The 25,618-nt window shown below is 40.4% G+C and overlaps 1 protein-coding gene across 1 annotated transcript in view; it reads left to right on the plus strand.

Moving 5' to 3' along the window:
- PRKN (parkin RBR E3 ubiquitin protein ligase) overlaps nucleotides 1–25,618 on the plus strand; it is an 821,278-nt gene that overhangs the window by 421,006 nt on the left and 374,654 nt on the right. The window contains exon 8 of the mRNA XM_058168152.1: nucleotides 21,334–21,449. Within this exon, the coding sequence (XP_058024135.1) occupies nucleotides 21,334–21,449 (116 nt within the window). The remainder of the gene's footprint in view (nucleotides 1–21,333; nucleotides 21,450–25,618) is intronic.

Genomic DNA, 25,618 nt, shown 5'->3' on the forward strand with positions numbered 1-25,618 from the left:
TGCATGTTTGTGTCTGGGTTTGCATGTATTGCCTTTTAATAAATTAATGTTATTTCTGACCATATTTAAGAAAATTAAAAAGAAAAATGCATTATGGTACTTTCTGATGAAGCAAAACTTTGGCAGAAATAAAATTCAATTCCACTTCAGCAAAAAGAAAAAAGACAAGTTATTGCAATAAATAAACAAATGCACCTGTCATAAAAAATGTATCAAGTTTTGTACAATTCTAATCAAATTTGAAATAGACATTTTGATTTTTTTTTTACTTTTTGAGGTTTGCTGACATATTAATTTTTCAGGTGACCATCAATACTTTATGCAAACATTTCTATTCCTTTCATTTTCTAATGTCAAAGTACAAAAGACTTTATTACAGAGGAAGCATCACTTTTCTTTTATGTACACTGAGAGCATATGCACCAAGACAAATTCCTTGTGTGTCCAATCACACTTGGCCAATAAAATTCTATTCTATTCTATTCTATTCTATTCTATTCTTTTGATGCTCTTATATTCTGAATGGTGAGGCTTTACTCAAATCAGTTACTTCTGTCTTACACTAAGCCTGAACAACTAAGCTATTCGTGGTAGTTTATTATGCTATTTACTGGTAGTGAACAGAACTGTGAAAATAGGGTTATAAAACAAATATAACAGCTGAAAGGGTCCTTGGAGATCTTCTAGTCCAACTACCTGTTCAAGCAGGAGACTATATCATTTCAGACAAATTGTTGTCCAGTCTCTTCTTAAAAACCTCCAGTATTGGAGCACTCACAAATTCTGGAGAAAAGTCCAGAAGTTGGGGCCGTGGGTGGCTCAGGCTGTAAGACAGCCTGTTATTAAACACAGCTGCTTGCAATTACTGCAGGCTCGAGTCCCACCAGGCCCAAGGTTGACTCAGCCTTCCATCCTTTATAAGGTAGGTAAAATGAGGACCCAGATTGTTGGGGGGCCAATAAGTTGACTTTGTATATAAATATACAAATAGGATGAGACTATTGCCTTACACAATGTAAGCCGCCCTGAGTCTTCGGAGAAGGGCGGGATAGTAAATTTTTAAAAAAAATTAACACAGCTGCCTGCAATTACTGCAGGTTCTAGTCCCACCAGGCCCAAGGTTGACTCAGCCTTCCATCCTTTATAAGGTAGGTAAAATGAGGACCCAGATTGTTGGGGGCAATAAGTTGACTTTGTATATAAATATACAAATAGGATGAAGACTATTGCTAACATAGTGTAAGCCGCCCTGAGTCTTCGGAGAAGGGCGGGATATAAATGCAAATTAAAAAAAAAGTCATTCCACTGATCATTTCTCCTTAGTTATAAGTTGGTTTTCTCCTTGATTAGTTTCCATCCCTTGCTACTTATTCTGCATTCAGTGTTTGGGGAAATACGTTGACCCCCTCTTCTTTGTGGGACCCCCTCTTCTTTGTGGCAGCCCCTTTGATATTGGAACACTTACTATCATGCCACCCCAAGTCCTTCATTTCATCAAACTGGACATATTTAATACTGTATGCCTATGGAGATTCTCAGTCATCCAGATCAAGGTTATCCAAAACCAGGGGCCGGTTTAGCTCACGCTGGTAAAAGCCTGTTATTAAGAACACAGTAGCCTGCAATTACTGCAGGTTCGAGCCCGGCCCAAGGTTGACTCAGCCTTCCATCCTTTATAAGGTAGGTAAAATGAGGACCCAGATTGTTGGGGGGGCAATAAGTTGACTTTGTAAAAATATACAAATAGAATGAGACTATTGCCTTATACACTGTAAGCCGCCCTGAGTCTTCGGAGAAGGGCGGGGTATAAATGTAAACAAAAAAAAATAAATGTGCTTTTTCAAGAGTCAGCTGGACTTTCTGGTTTTTCTTTGAAGATGTTTCACGTCTCATCCAAGAAGCTGCTTCAGCCAAGCTGTGACAGAGACAGGCGACAAAGATACACATTTCAAAGAACTACTCAGAATGGAAAACACATGTCAAATCTAAGGAAAGGCAAATCACATTAGAGACTAAGATCTAGTATTTTTCCAAATACTGTAATGCAGTTCAAAACTCCCTAAAAATTGGAATAAATTAGAATGGTTGCATTTTAAGAGAAATATTTACCATAGAGTAATGAGTAGAGTAAAGACTACCAAAGCCCTCTCTGGGATCCAAAAAAATCAAAATTATTTACCAAATGTTGAAGATATTTGCAAAAAGTTTAAACTTTCTGACCAGCTACAAGTTGAAGCAAATACTCAGGTCATCAGTAGATTAGTGTCCCAGTAAGCATGTTACATAATTTCACCTCCATATCAACTAATTCACCAGGATGAGCAGCCAGGATGAACAGCATGTTCAGAAATCTGACCAGAGAGTCATAGATATTATTCATTCGATTTATATCTACAAATATCCAATACATTATGAAAACAGCAATGAACAACCAATATGAGCAGGATGATCCTGTCCCTTTATATAAACATATCATTCACTTTTTAAATTCCCACATTCACAAGGGTAGCAAGTAAAACTCAGGTGTAATATGACAAATATCAAAAGCTGATAAATGTAATATTTGCATAAATTACAAACTCCATTAACTTAAGTGTTTGGTTTCCTGGCTGAAACACAGAAGAATCTACCCAGCAATTTATACTACAGAGATAGAAAAAAAATATTTATTGCAAGTTAGCATGAATCCCCTTTGAAACATTGTTTCTCCTCAGTGAACATGAAATAAAGAAAAAACTGGCTAATTTTAATAATGCATATTTAGTTTTTTCCCACAGTTTAATGGATATTTACCTTTGCATTCGTCAGCCTTGAAGCAAGGTAATGGTTGACTGATAATCTAACCAACATTTCTGTACACACACTATATATATATATGTGTGTGTGTGTGTACAGAAATATTCTGTACACACACACACACACACAAATATATATATATATATTCACATTCACACACACACAAACACACACAGAGAAGTATTGGTTCTATATGTGTGTGTGTGTGTGTGTATGTGTGTGTGTGTGTACAGAAATATTGGTTCTATATATCTATAGAATATATATTCTGTACACACACACACAGAAATATTGGTTTTATGTGTGTGTGTCTAACTGTACGCATAACTGTATACAAAGGATCAGCTTTCCATGATTTCACAGGGAACTTTTGTGTTTGTGTAAGTACATTCCATTCATTTATACATTTTGATTGAAAATTGATTTATATAGCTCCCTACTAATTAATTAATTAATTCTAATTAATTAAGAACCCTTCCATGGACCCGGCTATTTTAGGAAATTATCGTCCAATCTCCAACCTTCGCTTTGTGGTGAAGGTTGTAGAGAGTGTGGTGGCATGGCAGCTCCCCCGGTACCTGGATGAAGCTGTCTATCTAGACCCGTTCCAGTCCGGCTTCCGGTCTGGACATAGTATGGAGACAGCTTTGGTCGCGTTGGTGGATGACCTCTGGAGGGCCAGGGATAGGGGTTGTTCCTCTGCCCTGGTCCTGTTAGATCTCTCGGCGGCTTTTGATACCATCGACCATGGTATCTTGCTGCACCGGTTGGAGAGTTTGGGAGTGGGAGGCACCGTTTATCGGTGGTTCTCCTCCTATCTCTCTGACCGGATGCAGACGGTGTTGACAGGGGGGCAGAGATTGACCCCGAGGTGCCTTACTTGTGGGGTGCCTCAGGGGTCGATTCTCTCGCCTCTCCTGTTTAACATCTATATGAAGCCGCTGGGCGAGGTCATCAGTGGCTTCGGGGTGAGTTACCATCTGTACGCTGATGACACGCAGCTGTACTTTTCCACCCCGGGCCACCCCAACGAAGCTGTCGAAGTGCTGTCCCGGTGCCTGGAAGCCGTACGGGTCTGGATGGGGAGAAACAGGCTCAAGCTCAAGCCCTCCAAGATGGAGTGGCTGTGGATGCCAGCACCCCGGTACAGTCAGCTGCAACTGCAGCTGACTGTTGGGGGCGAGTCATTGGCCCCAATGGAAAGGGTGCGCAACTTGGGTGTTCTCCTGGATGGACGGCTGTCGTTTGAAAACCATTTGGCGGCCGTCTCCAGGAGACCTTTTTACCAGGTCCGCCTGGTCCGCCAGTTGTGCCCCTTCCTTGACCGGGATGCCTTATGCACGGTCACTCACGCTCTTGTCACTTCTCATTTGGATTATTGCAATGCTCTCTACATGGGGCTTCCCTTAAGTGCACCCGGAGGCTTCAGTTAGTTCAGAATGCAGCTGCGCAGGTGATTGAGGGAGCCTCACGCTGCTCCCACGTAACGCCGCTCCTGCGCAGTCTGCACTGGCTTCCTGTGGTCTTTCGTGTGCGCTTTAAGGTTTTGGTTACCACCTTTAAACGCTCCATGGCTTAGGGCCCAGGTACTTACGGGACCGCCTGCTGTTACCTTATGCCTCCCACCGACCTGTACGCTCACACAGAGAGGGTCTTCTCAGGGTGCCGTCCGCCAAGCTATGTCGGCTGGCGGCCCCCAGGGGAAGGGCCTTCTCTGTAGGAACTCCTACCCTTTGGAACAAACTTCCACCTGGTTTGTGCCAATTACCCAACCTTCGGACCTTTTGCCGTGAGCTGAAAACGCATTTGTTTATTCAAGCGGGACTGGCTTAAATTTTTAATCCTAAATAATTTTAATCGGGGTTATTATTTATGAATTTTAAGGGTTTTAAATTTGATCGTTTTAAATTTCGGCCATTTATGGATTATGCTTGTTTTAAGTTTTTGTTTTAATTGTACATTGTGTTGTTTTTTATAATTTGGCTGTACACCGCCCTGAGTCCTTCGGGAGAAGGGCGGTATAAAAATCTAAATAAATAAATAAATAAATAAATAAATAAATTTTAATCATTTTATTTGATCAAACATAATTAGTGAAAAACTTACCTGGTTGCAATATTTTGCATTAATCATTCTCTATTTAATTGTAAAAACTCAAGTAACCTTTGCAAAACAAACAAACCAACCCTGAAGGATAATGTTTGGGTGACTATTTGAACCTGGCATATTTCTAAAACAGAATGAAAACAGAAACTGCCTCGTAGGTTAAAATATTACATGCTACACCTTAGCTTACTTAAAATCTTATACCACATCTTATCCTACTCAAAATCTTTTCACAATTCACCCAGGTTTCTCAGTATAAAAGCTTCCGAAGTACAAAATATATATATATATATATCCATGTGACCACAGGCAAAAAGATATGAAAGCATCAAAGAAACCTAAGTGCTGTTCTCCAATATGGACTTTCTGCCTGCTCACTGACTGACTGAACCCACTGCCCTTTTCAGAATGCCTCTGGCGAAGAAGAAGAAAGATTTGCTATTCATGATCAAAAAAGTCTTTAGATTCAATCTCCTTCGCTAATTCCCCATCAAGGTTGTCCAACTGCAGTGCGCTTGGTCTCAGTTTCTTTATCAACTCTGACCTTTCCCGGGGAGAGAGGCAGAGAAACTGCATTTATTAAAGCACATATAAAGGTATTTTTCTGAAAAAGATGTTAGATACTAGCGGAAAAGTTATGCCTTTCTGCCACCTTCCCTTTTCTCTCCTAGGACAACGTATGACAAGTCTGGTTGAATGCTAATCAGTAAGAGACCATTTTGTGTTCTTGGTTTTAAAAAAATATGGCTCAGTGGGAGAACACTACTTTGAACATTTATCTGTGGCCTTAGAACTTAAATAACCTCAGAGGATAGGTACTCTCTTTCTCTCTCAAAAAAAAACCTCTCCCTGAGATATTTGTCCGTGATAGGGCATTACCCTGACTCAGTATAAGCTAGATATATAAAAGGCTCTGATTTCTCTGAAGTTAAAGTATAGCTTGGCTTGTTGGCACAATGACTTTTAGGTGGCTTACAGCATTGTCAATCCACAACATAAAGATACAGCCAGTGGTGAAATCCAATTTTTTTTACTACCAGTTCTGTGGGCGTGGCTTGGTGGGTATGGCTTGGTGAGCGTGGCAGTGGAAGGATACTGAAAAATCTCCATTCCCTCCCCACTCCTGGGGGAAGGATATTGCAAAATCCCCATTCCCACCCCACTCTGGGGCCAGCCAGAGGTGGTATTTGCCAGTTCTCCGAACTGCTCAAAATTTCCGCTACCGGTTCTCCAGAACCTGTCAGAACCTGCTGGCTTTCACCCCTGGATACAGATCTGATCAACCTGAGGTCTCCAAATATTATCTCATGTCACATGAAAAAAAAAAGAATCTTGCTTTACTTAAGCCCATTGAGTCTTTGTAGAAAGCTGGAATATGCTACAGTTAAGTTCTTCAGGTTTGCTGCTGGCATCTAATTCTGCAAGAAAGTCTGCTATGAGATTAATTACTAGGAAATGTTAGTCCTATGGGTAATCGTCAGGCATTTAGAGGAACATTGCTCATTTAATTGAATCTTCATATTTATATATTTTATTAAAAGCTAAGCACATTTCTATAATTGTGTTCTTCTATTATAGGTGTGCTTTTTTTATTTAAAACAGTGTATTTCTAACAGACCCTTGACTCATTTCAGATCTGGTCCCTCCTTCACTCTCAATTCCCAAAAGGGAAAGAAACCAATCCATTTGAAATTGTCCAATTTTGAAAATATATAATTAGCAGGTTGACAGTTTTGCAGAAGCTTAGTCAAATAATGCAAAGCATGACCATACCACCTTGGTTCAAATTCTTCTAATCCCCAGTATTTACAGATTGGGAATCTTATTTTCAAACTGCAGAAAGATGACGATATGAATTGGAAGGTGACTACTGTATTTTTCGGACTATAAGACGCACCGGAGTATAAGACGCACCTTAATTTTTGTGGACGAAAACAAGAAAAAAAGAATTCTGCCTCTGCCTACCAGCATCAGGCTCAGCAGCATCCTGTCTTTCATTCGGATTTTGATAACGAGTAACACAGATCTTTTTATCAATTTAAAACAAATCCTATCACTCTATTTAACTGGAGTATGTAGGGTGGGGTGGGGGATGATTTTCATGGGGGCAGAAGACGGACTTGGCACTGAAGGCTGCACCCTCGAGATGCCCCCGTCTTCCTACCCATAGTTGTAGGCGTTGAAAGCCTGGCTTTCTCGCAGCAAGGCCCCATAGAGACCCAGTACTTCAATCCTCCTGGATGCTGCCATCTTATAAACATGGTGCCAAGCTTTCCAGCAAGCCCCCTGCACCTTTGCTGACTTGGTCAGAGCCTGATTTCAAAGTGGCCTGGGGAAGCGCAGAGGTCGGGATTTGGTTGGCGAAGCAGGCACTATGTAGGGGGCATAAGGCAAGGCGCTGCCACCCAAAAACAACACTGTCACGATTTCCACTGCCTGGAGATCTCCGCTGCATCCCCAATTTCAAAAATGGGGTGTGCGGAGGCAAAGAAAGAGCACGGTTCCAGGCAGCGGAAATCGCAGCAACAGTTTTTGGGTGGCAGCGCCTTACCTTACACCTCCTGCGCAGCACCCGGCAAGCCATGAGTTCCTTGAAGATGCAAGCCAACTCAACACACCCGAAGCCTACAGGTGGTCTGCATGCACCACTCTCACCCAGCAGTCATGGGGGCAGAAATCTCGAGAGATTAAGGAGAAGTCTACTGCTGTAGGGAGTGTCAATCTCCAGTCATCACACAAGTTGTGAAGGCAGCCGTCAGAACTGTTGGAGCTGCTTCCAGACAGACCCTGGGAGAACTTGAAGCTCTTGGTGGCTAAAGGGGAAGAAAAAAACTCTGGGCACATTGAGAAGACATACACTTTTGCTGGAGAAGAGGAGAAGGGCTGCGTCTCCCCCCCCCCATCCTTGCGCCTTCCTTTGTGCCTACACTCCTCTTTCCTCAGCCACCTTCTCCTCCCAAATGGTCTTCCTGCCCAGAGGGGCTCCATCTGCAGTCAAGGTTAGTTCCCCCCCTTGCTCTCTTAAACTGAATGGCATGAAGGAGAAATGTCTCAGCTCCCCACAGCCACTTGGCATTTTGAGCACCCGAAACGGATCAGTGCTGTCTTCACAGTGGCCGGCTGCTACTTTCTCCCAGAATCAGCAAGTCAGAAATCAGTGCAGTTCAGTTTAAGAGAGCAAGGGGGTGGGAACCAACTTCGACCTTCTTCCAGCAACAGGAGTGTGTGTTGTGAGGAGTGAGTGTGTGTTTCCAAGGTCCACCCTTGGTAGTCTTTTTTCTCTCTACCTTTGACCTGACACCCATATATGCTCGTTACCGTTCCCCTCACCGGGGCAGACCATCTAGTCCAGGTGGAGCCCTATTCTTGGCTTTACATATTCCCTATACGGATCTTCTCAATGTGCCCAGAGTTTTCTTCTTCCCCTTTAGCGATCGAAGAGGAGGGCGCGCAGCTCTGCGAATTGCATTGGAGAATCAGGGAGGAAAACGCCAGAAAATGCATGGAGGCAATGCTCTTGCGAAGAAAGTGCTTCTGCATGAGAGGTGTAAGGCAAGGGTCTCCAAATGACCCAGGCTGAGGGCAGTCAGCTTCTGCTCCTGGCGTGGGAGATGGATCTGGCTAGGAGGAAAGAGAAAGTGAGACTGTGGAAAAGGAGGAGGAGGGTGTGCGACTCTGCAGATTGCTTTGGGGAGGAATGACAGGAAAAAGAGCATTGCCTCCATGCATCCGACATTTTCCTCCCCAATTCCCTGAAGCAATTCGCAGAGCCATGTGTCCTCATGAAAACACAGCGGTGGTTTTCAGCTGGATCCAAGCAGCACCCTAACTGTTTCCGCCGCCCATCTCCCAGGTGCAGAGACCGAAAATGTGATGCTCATTTTTGCCAATGTGAGGGTCCCCGCCACCTGAAACCGCTGGAAAATGCAACATGTGGAGGCTGAGAACCTCCGAAGGGTGGGGGCTGGCGGGTGGGTGGGGCTACATTCGGACTATAAGACACATCCAGATTTTCACCCTCTTTTTGGGGGTAAAAAGGTGCTTATACTGTGAAAAATATGGTAATTTTGAACATCTGTTCTCAATAACATTTAAATATCCTTTTCCCCTCAAAAAAATCTTTCATACATTTACTGAATCAGTATCTCTGGATTATACATCCAAGAGAAATGAGAAATCATTTACAGATGCAAGATTAACTGAAATACACATGGAAGGAGGAGAGGGAACAATTTATTTTGGAATACAGTAATAAAATAAAGCCTTTATAAAAACCCATTAACGATGCTTTTATGCGGGAGCAAGAGTAAGCAAGATGGACTATGGACTAAAATGACTTGATTTGTAATTCTTGCTTATATCATTAATGCAGCAGCATTTTCCTCATGATTAAAATCTAAAACTGAGATTCTGCGTCTACAAAGTTAGCATCAGTAGGCAATCACAGCCAGCTGCTGTGTAAGTTCATGTGCAAATGTTCTTGAACATTAAACCTTTATCCTTGCTGAAACTCTGGTTAATTGCTATGAAACTAAGTAACCAAAGTATCCATTTATTTAGTGGGCAGCTTCTCTCTTTGAATCAGTTCCCTTGATGGCTTTTGTGTCTGTGTCATGCATTCTCCATCAGATAATCTGACTCATTTGGCTGTTTTAAGGTATGTTTGTTTGGGCAGGGATGTGTTTGAGATGCTGGTGGATACCAGGAGGTAGATCTACAGCCCAGTATAGTATGTAGTCTATATAAACTGCATGTAAAAGATCCCAGGTTCAAATCCTAACATCTCGAAGCAGATGGAGATTGTCTGAATCCTTGGAAAACTGCTGATGGACATTGTAAACCACAGTAGTACATGGACCAGAGGTCATGCTGCTATACAGTAACAATATTAACAATATCTATTGTTTAGAATGAAGACTTTAAGGATTAGGAGATTGCCTAACTCAGAAATGACAAGCAGTCAGAAAGAGGAGGTAAGGTAGAAGCTCCTAAAATCAGGCAGCTGTCAGCGCTCTCATCTTGTTGGAAAGTTGGAGAACATTTTTGCTGCTGGAACGTAAGGTTTTTAGAAGCACTCATCAACTGCACCAGCTGAAAGATTCTTTAAAAATGAAAAGAGGTGGAAAAAAAGCAGTAGCCAAAGGTGAGAGGTTTTGTTTTTAAGGTTACTGCCTCCAGGCATTTTTCCATCTGTAGAACGGCATAGTGGGAGCCCAAATCCTCTCAGTTCAGTGTTAAAGCATGTGGTTGCTATTCTTTCCACCTTTTTTAGACATAAAATTTGTTCTAATTCACTTTGCTTCTTGCCTAAGTCCCAGAAGCATAGTGACTTCCCTTTTTGTCTATTTGCCCGCAAACACAATACCTGGTTCCCATTCCCATTAAAGCATATTTCACTATAATCCAGACTTACCCAAGGGGAATAACAGTAGTGAAACATCAATACTTCCCTGCTCTTTTGTCTCCCAGCAGCCCCTTTTTATTTATTTTTATTTATCAAATTTAGATACTGCGAATTTTACTTTCAGAGTGACTCTTTTCAGAGTGATCTATTTTCTATTGGGTAGGCACAAGCAATAAAGGATATATAAGGAGCAGCTGTGAGTTATTTTCAAAGCATCTGAAGAAGAAAGTCACTTGGATTTACTTGGAGCTTGATTTCAGATGGGCAGGTCCAGAGGAGATGACTGAGGCCTTATTGGGGATGAGTTTGATCCTTTAAGCCTGTAGGAATTTAGCACCCACCCCCCTCCTAGAAGAATGAAATATTTTAGAAAATATTTAAAAAGGCAGAATATATTTCCCTGGATGAGAAATGGAGAAACATGTTTTAAAGACAAAGCAGCTTCCTGACTCCCCCACCTTTGTCAATGGGTCAGAGACAGAAACTCACTCCCCCCCACCTTTGTCAATGGGCCATTAAAGCCTCAGCCAAGCTCACTCATTTCCCCCTACCTTTGTCAATGGGTCAGAGGTAGAAACTCATTCTCCCCACCTTTGTCAATGGGCCATCATCATCTGCAACATAATAGGACCCATCTAGCAACTGAAACTCACCACATGACACCTGGGAAGATTACATCAGCCAGCAAGGCTAGCTAAGACCCCCACCCCCTGGGAGTCTGACAACCAATCAGGATATTCTTCCTGTGCCCCAGAAAGTTCAAAGCTCAGAAAAAGCGTAAAGCTAGGGAGCGCACAGGATCTCAGCCCTTTTTCTGTTCAGGAACTCAAGCCATGTGATCCTGACCACCATTAAACCATCTTTCCAAGCAGCCTCCATGTTTCCAGTGTCTTTGTCCCCACTTGGAACTGAACCCAGATGGATATTTCTTCCAACAAGCCCTTTGGTCTGTAGGAATTTAGCACCCACCCCCCTCCTAGAAGAATGAAATATTCTAGGAGATATTTTAAAAAGCAGAATATTATACCTTCCTGGATGAGAAATGGAGAAACATATTTTAAAGACAAAGGAGCTCCCTGCAACTTCCTGACTCCCCCCCACCTTTGTCAATGGGCCATTAAAAGCCTCAGCTAAGCTCACTCATTCTCCCCACCTTTGTCAATGGGCAATTAAGGCTTCAACCAAGCTCACTCAATCCCCCCATGATTTGCAACACAATACAACTGAAACTCACCACATGGCAAGGCTCAAGCAAGCTTGAGAGACAGCCAGCAAGGCTAGCTAAGACCCCCACCCCCTGGGAGTCGGACAACCAATCAGGATACTCTTCCTGTGCCCCAGAAAGGTCAAAGCTCAGAAAAATCATAAAACCAGGGAGCACACAGGATCTCAGGCCCCTTTCTGTTCAGGATCTCAAGCCATGTGATCCTGACCACCATTAAACCATCTTTCCAAGCAGCCTCCATGTTTCCAGTGTCTTTGTCCCCACTTGGAACTGAACCCAGATGGATATTTCTTCCAACAATTGGCGACCCAGATGGGACTCTGTTAACCTAACCAATGGACCTGGCCCAGGTAAGCCTCCCTTGCTAGCAGCAGACCCATTGAGTCTGTGGGTAAGTTTTCCTGGACCTTGGCCATTTGGAACTAGGTTTTAAAGGGGTTTTGAGTGTTGAGCTCAAAGACTGCTTGGAAAGAAGGTGAGTACCTCTAAATTTTAATTTTAAGCATGGAAAAGCATGGGAAATATGTGTATGCCTGCATGTGTGTGAATGAGAGAGCCCTGCTCCCAATCACAGCTGGATCTTGCATCCTCTGTGCATTTCCTAACCGCAGAAAGACCAAAAGTCTGGAGAGCATGGGGGGTTTGCCAGAGCACAGGACCTTCTGTTAGGGAAGGAAGAAGTGTGTGATAGTGGGATTCCACCTAAGGAAACAGTCTGATTCCACCTCTTTGAGCAACCTCTAGCCGCACCTCTGCCTACTGCTAGCTCCACCGAGCCGTGACCGGTAGGATAGAGAAAGCAAGGGGGGGAAGCCAAACGTGGAACTTTGTGTTTATTAGGAACGGAAGCCGAGCGAGAGGAAAGTAAGTGTGAATGAAGCAATTAAGAGAGTAAAAAGAAAAAGGAGAAAAAAGGAAGCAGGAGATCTGCTTGGGGCCCTGGATGCCCGGAGGCTGCCAGTACTGCCTGGTATGCTAAAAGGAAGCAGGAAGCAGTGTTGAAGAGGTGCTCGTACCTACTGGCAGGGCAGTAGGTCCTCTGGGATCACCTTTTGATCCAAAACGGAAGCTCCCTTAACAGGAAGGTGCTCATACTTGACAGAAGGGAGTCAAGTCCTTCCCAGAACTTTTTTCTGAAAACTGTAGGAGGATCCACCCGCTAAGCCAAAGTGAAAATAAAACCTCACATCGGAGAGGGAAACATGGGAAGCAGTAGCTCGAGGGTGGAGGGAAATCCCTGAAAACCTGCTGGGGCCTGAGTGCCCGGAGGCTGCCAGTTTTACCTGGTATGCGGAAAAGAAATTGAGGAAATTGTGTAATAAAGATGAGAATAGGAAACAAATCTGGCTAAATAAAGGTACTTAAAAGAAAAGGGAAATATATAAATAGGAATGTTTGGGTTTTGTTTGTTTGTTTGTTTGTTTGTCTCTTTCTCTGTCTTCTATGGAACCACGTGGTCTGTCTGTTAAGATTTGTGCCTTCCTAATTTAACTGAGATTTATGGCGGAATGATCAGTGTGTGTAAATCTCAGAGTTTTGTTTTCCTCTGTCCTCCTTGTTTTTATGTGTGTATGTCTGTCTTTGTGGGCCCTTGAGGTAATTGTAACTGTAAAATGTATCTGATCTCTAGAGACAAGAATTTTAAATTGTTAGGGAAAACAAAACAAAAGGTTGAAGCAATAAAATAGGGAAAAGAGAGAGAGAGAAAAGAAAAGAAAGCCTTTGCCCTATTTTCGTGGCCACCGGGAATAGGGTACAGAACTTTTCATTTCTGCTTTTTTCTCCTCTTTATCTTAAAGTAACAACTCAAGTTTATAAGGAAACATTTTAAGTTCACTTACAAGATAAGTTTATGAGGAAACGTTTTAAGTTCACTTACAAGAGAAAAAAAAATTCAGTCTTGCATTTACTGTGTGTTTAAATGATTTTACCTGTTCCTGAAGCATGTGAATCCAGTTTTTTCTTTCTCATCAGTTGTTGAAACTGCATTTTGTTGAAACTGCATTATCTTTTAGTAACTGCAATACTGATGTGTTGTATCTTTTCAAACTCTGCCTGCAAGATATCTACCCCCCCCCTTTTTAATCCTGTTACAATGCCTTTCCTGAGAAGATTACCCACAAAAGTGGGGAGGAGATTCTGTTCTAATATCTTTCAGCCCTGAAAAGATGACTCTGCAATTGTGGAAGCAGAGCGCATGGTTCCAGATGCTGCCCCCAGAGGAGACCTTCCATTTGTTGGAGCCAGGAATTGAGTTTGAATCCAGCTCCCACTGAAAGTCATCACAGCAACCAGATTGGAGCAGACCTTCCAAGCCTGACTAACCAGCCTTATTACCAAGCATGCTACCCAGCAGACATGAAAAAAAAGGACCCTGAGATGTACAAGTAAAGACTAAAAGACTCTTTTCAATTCCCAGAAGACAACTGGAAAGACTATGGGGGAGGGTGGAAAATTCATTGTAAGGTTTTCTTTCTTGTCTCATTTACATTGTAATCAGTCTAAAGTACTCATGTAAGGATTGTATTTGAAAGTGGCTACCACAGTAAGTTCTGAACATGTTAGATTTCTGTCTAATGGTAGGGAAATTTGTCCAGCATGTTTGTATTGTTTGTATTGCCTGAATTGTAAAAGTAGCTGCATACACAGGCACACACAGAGAGACACACCATTCAGAATTAGTCTATTCCCTTCACTTACCTCCACACAAGACTTTTAGGTTGATTTTTGCTCTGTGGCACTAAAAGCCCAAGGAATCAGATCTCCCTGCTAATTCCATGGGGGAGGGGCATCCCCCTCAGGCAATTCCTCTCTTGAAGAGATAGCAGAAACAGTGATATCCAAAACCCAAGCCCTGACTATGACTCACAAATGATGCTGCCCAGTTGCCCAGTAAAGCAAGATATGTTGCACTGGTGGTCTCATGAGTAGAAGTCCCAGGGCTCATTGTGTGTAATTTAAAAAAAAAAAGAAAAAGAAAAGAAAGGAAAAAGACTGGATTGCACACTGATTAACCTCAATTTGGACTGGAAAAAAATCTTGGATAGACTAAAGTAAGAGCTAGGGCAGGTTTAGTAACCAACCCTTGGAAATGGGCAGCCTGTAATTTAAAGGAAAGCCATGGCTGTGAAAATTTTGGGATGTGTGCTTGCTTGACCTGACTGGAAGCTCTCAGAAAGTGATATCTAACAGCTGAAATTAATTGGCATAGAAAATTGGATACTGTAAAATTCTTACCAGAACTTTTCCCCTGGCTGCTAGACCTTCATGGTTGAAAGCTTTTGGGAGCCACTGAAGGAATCTTTTTTTCTGTTGTCTCTATCAATGGCTTCCTTTGCATCAGGAAAATTAAAAGCACCCACTGATTTGATCAATTTTAATTTTTGCCAAGAGCATGTTTCAAAACTCACGTTTTGAAAAAAAAAAAAAGTAGGGATTGTAGGAATTTAGCACCCACCCCCCTCCTAGAAGAATGAAATATTCTAGGAAATATTTTAAAAAGCAGAATATTATACCTTCCTGGATGAGAAATGGAGAAACATATTTAAAAGACAAAGGAGCTCCCTGCAACTTCCTGACTCCCCCCCACCTTTGTCAATGGGCCATTAAAAGCCTCAGCTAAGCTCACTCATTCTCCCCACCTTTGTCAATGGGCAATTAAGGCTTCAACCAAGCTCACTCAATCCCCCCATGATTTGCAACACAATACAACTGAAACTCACCACATGGCAAGGCTCAAGCAAGCTTGAGAGACAGCCAGCAAGGCTAGCTAAGACCCCCACCCCCTGGGAGTCGGACAACCAATCAGGATACTCTTCCTGTGCCCCAGAAAGGTCAAAGCTCAGAAAAATCATAAAACCAGGGAGCACACAGGATCTCAGGCCCCTTTCTGTTCAGGATCTCAAGCCATGTGATCCTGACCACCATTAAACCATCTTTCCAAGCAGCCTCCATGTTTCCAGTGTCTTTGTCCCCACTTGGAACTGAACCCAGATGGATATTTCTTCCAACAGGTCTACGTAAGGTCCTTTGTAATATCATCTCAGTTGCTTGTGAGAATCTGGATTCCTGATTGATGAAAACTTCCAGAAACAGGATAGGGAGCTGAGCCAGGGTGGTGATTAATCCATTCTTGACAGAGGAAACATTACCACTTCTTTGAAAGAAATGGTGGTAGTCCTCTGCTCAAGAAGCCATCCTTCAAACCAGATAGACTAGACAAATTATCATCTTGTCTTTAACCTCCTCTTCTTGGGCAGAATTATGGAGAAAGTGGTTGGGCTACAACTGAGAGAATAACATTTATATGGACCTGCTTTAGGCCAGTTGTAGACTAAGTTTCAGAATGGAGATGGCATTGATTGCATTGATTAATAATCTTTGACAAGGCCAGAATAAGGATATTGCAGTCCTTCTGAGTCCTGCTTAATTTCACACATATAATTTTAATCCCCATTACAAATTAGGGAATTGTGTGTGACACATGGAGTGGCCGTCTAAACTTTGTAAATAAATATATACTGTTACAACCACAGTGATACGTGTACCTATTTTATGTGTACATAAAAGTTAAATTGAAGTGTTATGGGAGGACTCATAACTAATCCAAACATTGCAACCCCAATAAATAAACCACATAATGGCTTGGCATGATGTCCGAATCAGTATGCACAAGATATCTGTGGGCCAAGGAATCCTATCTGAATTACATTTCCCAGAAACTTCTGCAGGTAATGCAGGAGATATGCTCATACTCTACACATTTGTTCTAGGAAACATTTAGGAAATGTAGAAGATAAAAAGTGTGGATTAAAATATCACATACATGGGGGAGATAACTGTTATGCATGACTGTAGAGTTTAGTAGTTTCATGTTAAATATTCCAAACTGAAATACTTAACTGCGGCTGTTTAGAGATAGACAAGGAATGAATATGATAGCTTATAAATTGACCCTGACCAGCTCATTTATTTCATTTGAGAGCAGATGTTCCAGGTTCTTTCAGTATAGGAAATTAAGGGAGCAAGAACCTCTAAACACTGGTGCTTCAACCTTTTAAATATACTTCCCCCAAAATCTAGGTAGCTTCTCTTTTAATTACCTTTGGTGAATGGTTAAAATATGGCTTTTTTGACATAATTTTAGAGACTAGGATCTACCCAACTTCTTACCTGAACAGTACTGTTTTGCTGAAGTTTTATGAGACTTGTTATGTTTATGGTTTTGGTTGTTTTTATGATTGATTTATGAACTACCTTAATATCTGTAATTGTGATGACACTGAAATATTGAAAATAACAAAGTTACATTAATCAAAGCATTAAATATATATTTTAATGCAGCAATTTTATTTGAGGACAGATGTAAATACAGAGATAGTATTCAATATTTTAAGAAGGTTTGATTTCTTGAAATTCTGTCCAACCTTTACCAGCAGTGGCTATATGGAGTCATCTTTATTTTTTTCCTGGGTAATAAATAAATTGATTGTATCCATATGTGGTTAGTTCTGCTCTCCTGTGTTGTGTCTGTTTATTTATCCTACATGTTAGGAATTACAGGGACCTGTTACTCTGATCAGAAAGGGAAGGTTTTAGAATAGAGTAATTGAACCTAGCTATCTCTCCCAGAGGGGATTAAGGGGAGAGTATTTTTCTCCACAGCCTCTAGGTAGATTTGATTCATTTTCAAACTATTTTTTTTTATTTGCCAGTTTCTCTCACCATACCAAATATGGCCCCATTGTGCTTTCTAAGAATTACCTTGCTGAAGGCTGTGGATGGACATAAGCTGAATGTTCATCATTCATCATCATGAATTCATCATCGTAAATCATGAATGATTAAAGAACTGTTAACCTAATCATGTAGAGTCTTCTCTGGAAATACTACACTGCTAACCAGTGGCGGATTTCAAAATTTTTTACTACCGGTTCTGTGGGCGTGGCTTGGTGGGTGTGGCATGGGAAGGATACTGTAAAATCTCCATTCCCTCCCCAATCCAGGAGAAGGTTACTGCAAAATCCCCATTTCCTCCCAATCAGCTGGGACTTGGGAGGCAGAGAATAGATGGGGGCAGGCCCAGAAATTTTTTTTACTACCAGTTCTCCGTACTACTCAAAATTTCCGCTACTGGTTCTCCAGAACTGGTCAGAACCTGCTGAAATCCACCTCTGCTGCTAACCAGAGCATACAAAACATTTGCTAGACCAATTCTCGAATACACCTCATCTATCTGGAACCCGCACTGCGTATTGGACATTAATACAATTGAGCGAGTCCAGAAATATTTCACAAGAAGAGTCCTCCACTCCTCTATTCACAACAGAATACCTTATGGCACCAGACTTGAAATTTTGGGCTTAGACAACTTAGAACTATGCTGCCTTCGGTTTGATCTAAGATTAGTACATAAAATTATCTGCTATAATGTCCTACCTGTCAATGACTACTTCAGCTTCAACCACAACAACACACGAGCACACAACAGATACAAATTTAAGGTAAACCGCTTCAAACTCAATTGCAGAAAATACAACTTTAGCAACAGAGTGGTCAATGCCTGGAATGCACTACTGGACTCTGTCGTTCTTCCTCGAACCCCAAAACTTTAACCTAAGACTGTCAACTGTCAACCTCACCCCATTCCTATGAGGTCTGTAAGGGGTGTGTATAAGCCACAACGTGCATACTGTCCCTATCCTAATGTTCCCTTTTATTCCTATCCAGTTCATGTATTCATAATCATGTTTTGTACTTATATATGTTACCAAATACATGCTTGACGGAATAAATAAAATAAAAACAAATAAAACATGTGGGTCCATCCACTGTTTGCAATGACCATTAATGCACTCGGCAATTTGAGCCCAGCAAGAACAACCAGCCCATGTTGTACTGAAAACTGTCCTTGCTCTTTAAAGGTTTGATAGGTTTTGAAAATACCTGGCTTAAACTAATAGGATTTAATTTTGCCTTGCAGCTGCATCTGTACTGCACTAATTATACATTATTTGAATAAGCCAGCAAAACAGACACTATAAAATGTATACTCAAGAAAGTAAAATTGAATCCTTTCATCGAGAAAATTATATTCCTTATTAAATGCAACACACCGTGCAATGTGTTTTGTACTTATCCGCTGTTGCTGGACTATTTATGTCCTTGGTTCACAATTTTTCAGACTACCCAGTGGTAGTCAAAGCTGTTGTTTTCCAAAATTGTAAATTATTTCATACTTTGCATTTAGCTCTCTATAGCATCATACTTTTTAACTGAGTTTTCTTCTGATGCATTGATTCTTTGGGAATTTCAAAGCATTGTCGTGGGAAAAAATGTTTTTCTCTTTCCACCCACTGGGCAATAATCACTAAAAACTGCCATACAAAAGTCTTCCTATTTCCTCCATGCAGTATCTCAAATTATGTTTGCATATAGGTTCTTGCTGCTAGTGGGGTTTTTTTTTAGGTGCTTCAACACACCTTTAACTAGCAGCAATTTAAGGATGTTTGTTTTAAGGATTACGCACTATGCTTTATGAGCAATGCATGATGAACCATGGTTGCACAGTGGTTAGAATATAGTACTGCAGGCTACTTCTGCTGACTGCCGGCTGCCTGAAATTTGGCAGTTCAAATCTCACCAGACTCAAGGTTGACTCAGCCTTCCATCCTTCCAAGGTAAGTAAAATGAGGACCCAAATTATTGGGGGCAATAGGCTGACTCTGTAAACTGCTTAAAGAAGGCTGTAAAGCACTGTAAAGCAGTATATAAGTCTAAGTGCTATTGCTATTCCTATTATATATACAGATACATACACAGTGTGTGTATATACATACATAATACATACATACTCTGGTTGTGTGTGTGTGTGTGTGTTTGTATGTGTATGGTTGCCAGGTTCTTAATGGCATCAGAGAACTAGAAGATCTAGATCTAGATTCTCCATCCTGATCTCCTCTGATTATGTTAAGGCTGAAGATTGAGAATTCCCAGGCTTTGGCAATTTGGCAATACTTGGCCTTTGGCAATAGAATAGAATAGAATAGAATAGAATAGAATAGAATAGAATAGAATAGAATAGAATAGAATAGAATAGAATAGAATAGAATAGAATAGAATAGAATTTTATTGGCCAAGTGTGATTGGACACACAAGGAATTTGTCTTGGTGCATATGCTCTCAGTGTACATAAAAGAAAAGATACGTTCATCAAGGTACAACATTTACAACACAATTGATGGTCAATATATCAATATAAATCATAAGGATTGCCAGCAACAAGTTATAGTCATACAGTCATAAGTGGAAAGAGATTGGTGATGGGAACTATGAGTCGATTAATAGTAGTGCAGATTCAGTAATAGTAATATTTACTAAACAGTAAATTGTTTAGCAGAGTGATGGCCTTCGGGGAAAAACTGTTCTGTGTCTAGTTGTTCTGGTGTGCAGTGCTTTATAGCGTCATTTTGAGGGTAGGAGTTGAAACAGTTTATGTCCAGGATGCGAGGGATCTGCAAATATTTTCACGGCCCTCTTCTTGATTCGTGCAGTATACAGGTCTTCAATGGAAGGCAGGTTGGTAGCAATTATTTTTTCTGCAATTCTAATTATCCTCTGAAGTCTGTGTTTTTCTTGTTGGGTTGCAGAACCGAACCAGACAGTTATAGAGGTGCAAATGACAGACTCAATAATTCCTCTGTAGAACTGAATCAGCAGCTCCTTGGGCAGTTTGAGCTTACTGAGTTGGCGCAGAAAGAACATTCTTTGTTGTCCTTTTTTAATGATGTTTTTGATGTTAGCTGTCCATTTTAGATCTTGCGATATGATAGAACCTAGAAATTTGAAGGTTTCTACTGTTGATACTGTGTTGTCTAGTATTGTGAGAGTTGGAAGTATGGAAGGGTTTCTCCTAAAGTCTACCACCATTTCTACGGTTTTGAGTGTGTTCAGTTCCAGATTGTTTTGGTTGCACCACAAGGCTAGTCGTTCGACCTCTCGTCTATATGCGGATTCGTCATTGTCTCGAATGAGACCAATCACTGTAGTGTCATCTGCGAACTTCAGTAGCTTAACAAATGGATCATTGGAGATGCAGTCATTGGTATACAGAGAGAAGAGAAGTGGGGAGAGCACACAGCCTTGGGGGGGGGGCCCTGTGCTAATTGTACAGGTATTTGATGTAATCTTGCTTAGCTTCACCTGCTGCTTCCTGTTTGTTAGGAAGCTTGTTTGGACAGAGTATGTCCAATTTGTTTGGACAGAGCAGACCAAAAATAATATACCAATTACCATATAAATATGGTAATTACAAGCTTGTTTGGACAGAGTATGTCCAATTTGTTTGGACAGAGCAGACCAAAAATAATATACAGTAGATTTGGATAAAGCCATATGTGCTTCTGCCTTGTTCTCTCTACCACATTGTTATTTTGAGGAACACTTGGATGGTAGCAAATCCTCCACTCCAATCAAATATTTACTGCATGCAATATGGAAGTTTCAAGAATCTGTTCCTGTCTCAGTCTATTCATTTTTCTCCTTTAATGAAGAAGAGATAATTGCACAGAATGAATAGAAGTACAAATGCACTTTTTCTCTCAGCTGATATCCAAAGAGCTACAATATAACTTGTACAAAAATACTGTGTGGCATTCTTTCTAACTACTCTTAATGAATATCCTCCTTTTCTCCTGACATTAGTGATTTATCTACTGCCTCAAACTTCACTTAGGCTTAGATAAAGAGAGGACATGAAGTGCAGATATGTAATCCTCCTTTTATCTCTTCTTCAATATTGTAGGAATTCTACTTTAAATGTGGAGCACACCCAACCTCTGACAGTGAGACATCTGTGCCGCTGAACCTCATTACAACAAATACTCGGTACATCTCATGTATAACCTGTACAGATGTTAGGTAAGTCAGCTTGAAGAATGCTGATGGCAATATGGGAAACCGATTTTGTGTCGTCTTCTTTTCCTTCTACAGTATCTTTTCCTTTCTCATTCTGCTGAAATGAATGTGAGTTTCCCTGCAATTAATTCCTTAGCTTTCATAATGGACATTAGAATGTTGATGATGAACAAACTGTTTCATATTTTGTATTCTTATTCAGTTGATTAGCTTATGTGCCCATATAGTGCATTCATGGAAATTATTTTCCATGTATGGAAAGACTAAAGACTAAAAGGCTTTAAGAAGAAAATATCTCTTTTTATATTTTCCACATTTTCTATCACATTACAGTAGTAATGATTTCCTACTGTTATTGCCTTGTCCTCTTTGTTGCAAATTATCCTGCTATTGAACATGGCTTTTTTGCTCTTCCTGCTGATAAGAGTGAATGAGCAAAACAGAAATCCATAGAGATTAAACAATGTTCAGCAACGATGTTCAGACATAAGAATTGCATCTCATTTGTTTAAGTAAAGAAAGAAATTCCATAATCTCTTCCTTTCTATACTGCAAAACAATTAAATATATACATATGCACACACACTTGCCTTCTGCAAGTTTTCCTCAAAAAGCAATGACAATGGTGATCCCATAGTTGTTCCAGAGTCCTGTTTATAGAATTTGCCAGTCCACTGGGTACAACTAGTATTTATAAGTGGTTTGCAGTATTTCTGTACTTTTGCTAGGAAAACTATATGGATGTGTTCCTGGAGTCAAAAGGAGTCAAAGGCTCAACTCAAAGGCACTTTAGCCCTGTCATTATCAACATTCCCTGTTAGCGGAGTAGTAGAACACTCTCAGTGAAACACGGGTAAATGTTCATTTTGAACTATTCTCACCAATATTTAACAATTAACATTTAATAAAAAAAATAATTCAATATTTGAGGAGCTGCCACAAAGAAGAGGGGCTCAAGCCGTGAAATACGGGTAAATGTTCAAAATGAACATTCTCACCAATATTTAACAATTAACATTTAATAAAAAAAATAATTCAATATTTGAGGAGCTGCCACAAAGAAGAGGGGCTCAAGCTATTTCCCAAAGCACCAGAAGGCAAGACAAGAAGCAATGGATGGAAACTAAGCAAAGAGAGAAGCAACCTAGAACTAAGGAGAAGGTTTCTAACAGTGAGAACAATTACCCAGTGGAATAGCTTGCCTTTAGAAGTTATGGGTGTTCCATCACTGGATTTTATTTTATTTTTTTAAGAAGGTATTGGACGGTCACTTGTCTTGAATGGTATAAGGTCTCTTGCTTGAGCAGTGGGTTGGACTAGAAGATCTCCAAGCTCCTTTCCAAATCTGTTATTCTGTTAAACCTGAAGAGGTATGATTAAAATTAAAGAGAAAGGAGCAAAGTATACATCACCATCGTTTAAAACAATACCTAAAGCATTTCATGGAGAAATAATATCCAGTAGGAATTATTACAATAAAATGTGGATGACGTATTCTAGATTTCTCTCTAATGAAGTTCATAAATTTGTCAAGAATAAAATTACATGGATAATAAAACTCTGTAACATTTTCCCAGGTAGACACTTAAGAGATCCACTTAAAGAGAGAGGATGCCATTTATTCCTTACTTGTAATATTTATCCAAACTAGCTCATAAAATGCAGCACAACAAACTGCTAGATTTCTCCCCTCTTATTTCGTATTGTGGGTTCCTTCTCTACATGTTTGAATCGGTCATATCATTGAGCAATTTTTTTTTCATTGCCCTCCTGTCTTAGACAGCCTTTACTCCCAATTGCTATTTCAACAAGGTGTGGCATTTGACATAGATGGTTTATGAATGTTTGTGATACTGAACTCATAAGAAATAGCATTGTGACCATTTCAGAAAATGGTGAATATGTTGAAATGGGAATTTTCCTCCTTCATGTTGTTACTCATGAAAATAAATGAAAACGGAATTGCAATATAATTCTCGTGGCCATTTCCAAAATGTATGTGCTTTTCCATTCTTTTCCCCAAACATGTGTTATGTTTCCATCAAGGAGCTTTTTAATGTCGTGTTCTAGGAATTCTTTTCCCAATATTTTCATTTGCTATTGATGAAAGAAAGAGATTAGGGTACATAGCTCATTTCTGACAAACTGCTTCAAGTACCTGTATAAATAATATTCACCTCACTTAAAAATACGTTAAATAAGAATATTTTTGTTTTTCAAAATAAGAGGGCTATTGATAAACCTAGGAGGAAAGACCTTGTTTATGAGCAAAAGCCGATTTTTCAAAAAAGGTGTTGAAGATGAACAGATGTTAGTCTTTTTCCAGTTTAGCCACAACACAATATAGACCATTGAATTATTGCTGCCTTGACTGTTTGCTGACAGTAGTTAGGTGTAGAAAGTAAGCCGTATTGATCAGTTAAAAGATGAGTCAGTTTGGAAAGGAATAATGATATTTTTATCAGTTCACTGATATCTGAAAGGTATAAGTCTGTGATTTATCTTTTTTATCGTTTGTATTTGAGCTATTCTATGCAGAATCTCGATTGCTTGCTGTATCCATTAGGTATGAAATGACACCCAAACCCCATTGGCCCAGGGACTAGTCTGTTTATTGCACAAAGTGCAACTGGCAGTGTTTATACAACATGCTAAAGTGTACATTCATCATTTATAAACTACACTGAATGAGTTAACCCAGTGTACCTAAGCAAAGCCAGCTAAAACTAGTTTAAGGAGTTTATTGCACAAAGTGCAACTGGCAGTGTTTATACAACATGCTAAAGTGTACATTCATCATTTATAAACTACACTGAATGAGTTAACCCAGTGTACCTAAGCAAAGCCAGCTAAAACTAGTTTAAGGAGTTGCATCAACCTAGCCACTAATACTATTAGATTGACTAAGTTGAAGCAGTTACTACCATTGAACTCCCGAGTGGTTCATTAAAATCCCATGAAGTAAAATAAATTACAACCATAGTCCTTTCAGCAGTTCCAAGAAATCTCCACACCAAGGGAGGTATTCACTTACCTTCGCTACTGGTTTGCAAATGTGAGCAATGTGCAGAGCGTCAAAACCGGGATGACATCCGGGCAGGTGGGTGGAGCCTCCTGCAGCTGCCACTACCTGTTTGCCCAAACCAGATAGAACTGGCTGAATACCATCACTGCTCCACACCCATTTCCACTACTCAGGCGACCCTGAGGACACAGATAAACCTCCAAGTGGCCTCAATGATTCTCTAAAAGAATGCAAATGACCAGCTGTCTGCAAGGAATATAAATCCTTCCGTTTCTCACCATCCAGTCAGAGTTGAAGAAGCTTCTTGGATGAGAAGTGAAACGTCTTTAAAGAAAAACAAGAAAGTAAAGTTGCCTTTTGAAAAAGCACATTTGGGACAATCATGACTTGGTTGACTGAGAATCTCCATAGACATGTTATAAAACAGGTGCTTGTTTTATCCAAATCTTTATGTGGTGTTCTCTCTTTGTATTTCTATTACAAATAGGCAGGGCATGTTATACATATGCACAGTAAAAAAAGGGCACAAAAGACATATTCTGGTATTGTCATAATATAATTAAAAAAAATCAAAACAAAAACCACACAACTCAATCTTAACCAGAACAATATATCAACTGACCATGTGCAACACAAATGTCTGTTGTCATTGTTGCTTTGGACAGTGAACTTATCCAAAAGAATACAATAGAAGTATTGAAGAAATGCAGATATTGCAATGTACAGATAACCCATGCTTAATAACTGCTATGTTTAGTGACTGAAATTACAATAGAGCTGAAAAAATAACTTTACCCAGTCCCCACATTTACAACTGCTGCAGCATCTCACAATCACATGATAGAGATTTAGGTTTTTTCCCAGCCAGCTTCCAATAAACAGAGTCACTGGAGAAGCCAGCAGTAAAATTGCAAGTCGCTGTCACGTTTCGCTTAATGGTTGCATTGCTTAGCAATGGAGTTGTCTGTCCCAATTGTGATTATTAAGTGAGGACTACCAGTAAAAATGTATTCTAAATAAAGGCAAAGGAGAAAAAAAAATGAAAGCAGCACAAAATCCAACCAAATCGCAATCTCTTTCAGAGATGCACCATGCTATATTTCTCTTTCAATTACTGCAGTTATTTCTGGCATCTAGAGCAGGGATT

Source organism: Ahaetulla prasina, chromosome 1, assembly GCF_028640845.1.
Source record: "Ahaetulla prasina isolate Xishuangbanna chromosome 1, ASM2864084v1, whole genome shotgun sequence".
NCBI classification, from domain to species: Eukaryota; Metazoa; Chordata; class Lepidosauria; order Squamata; family Colubridae; genus Ahaetulla; species Ahaetulla prasina.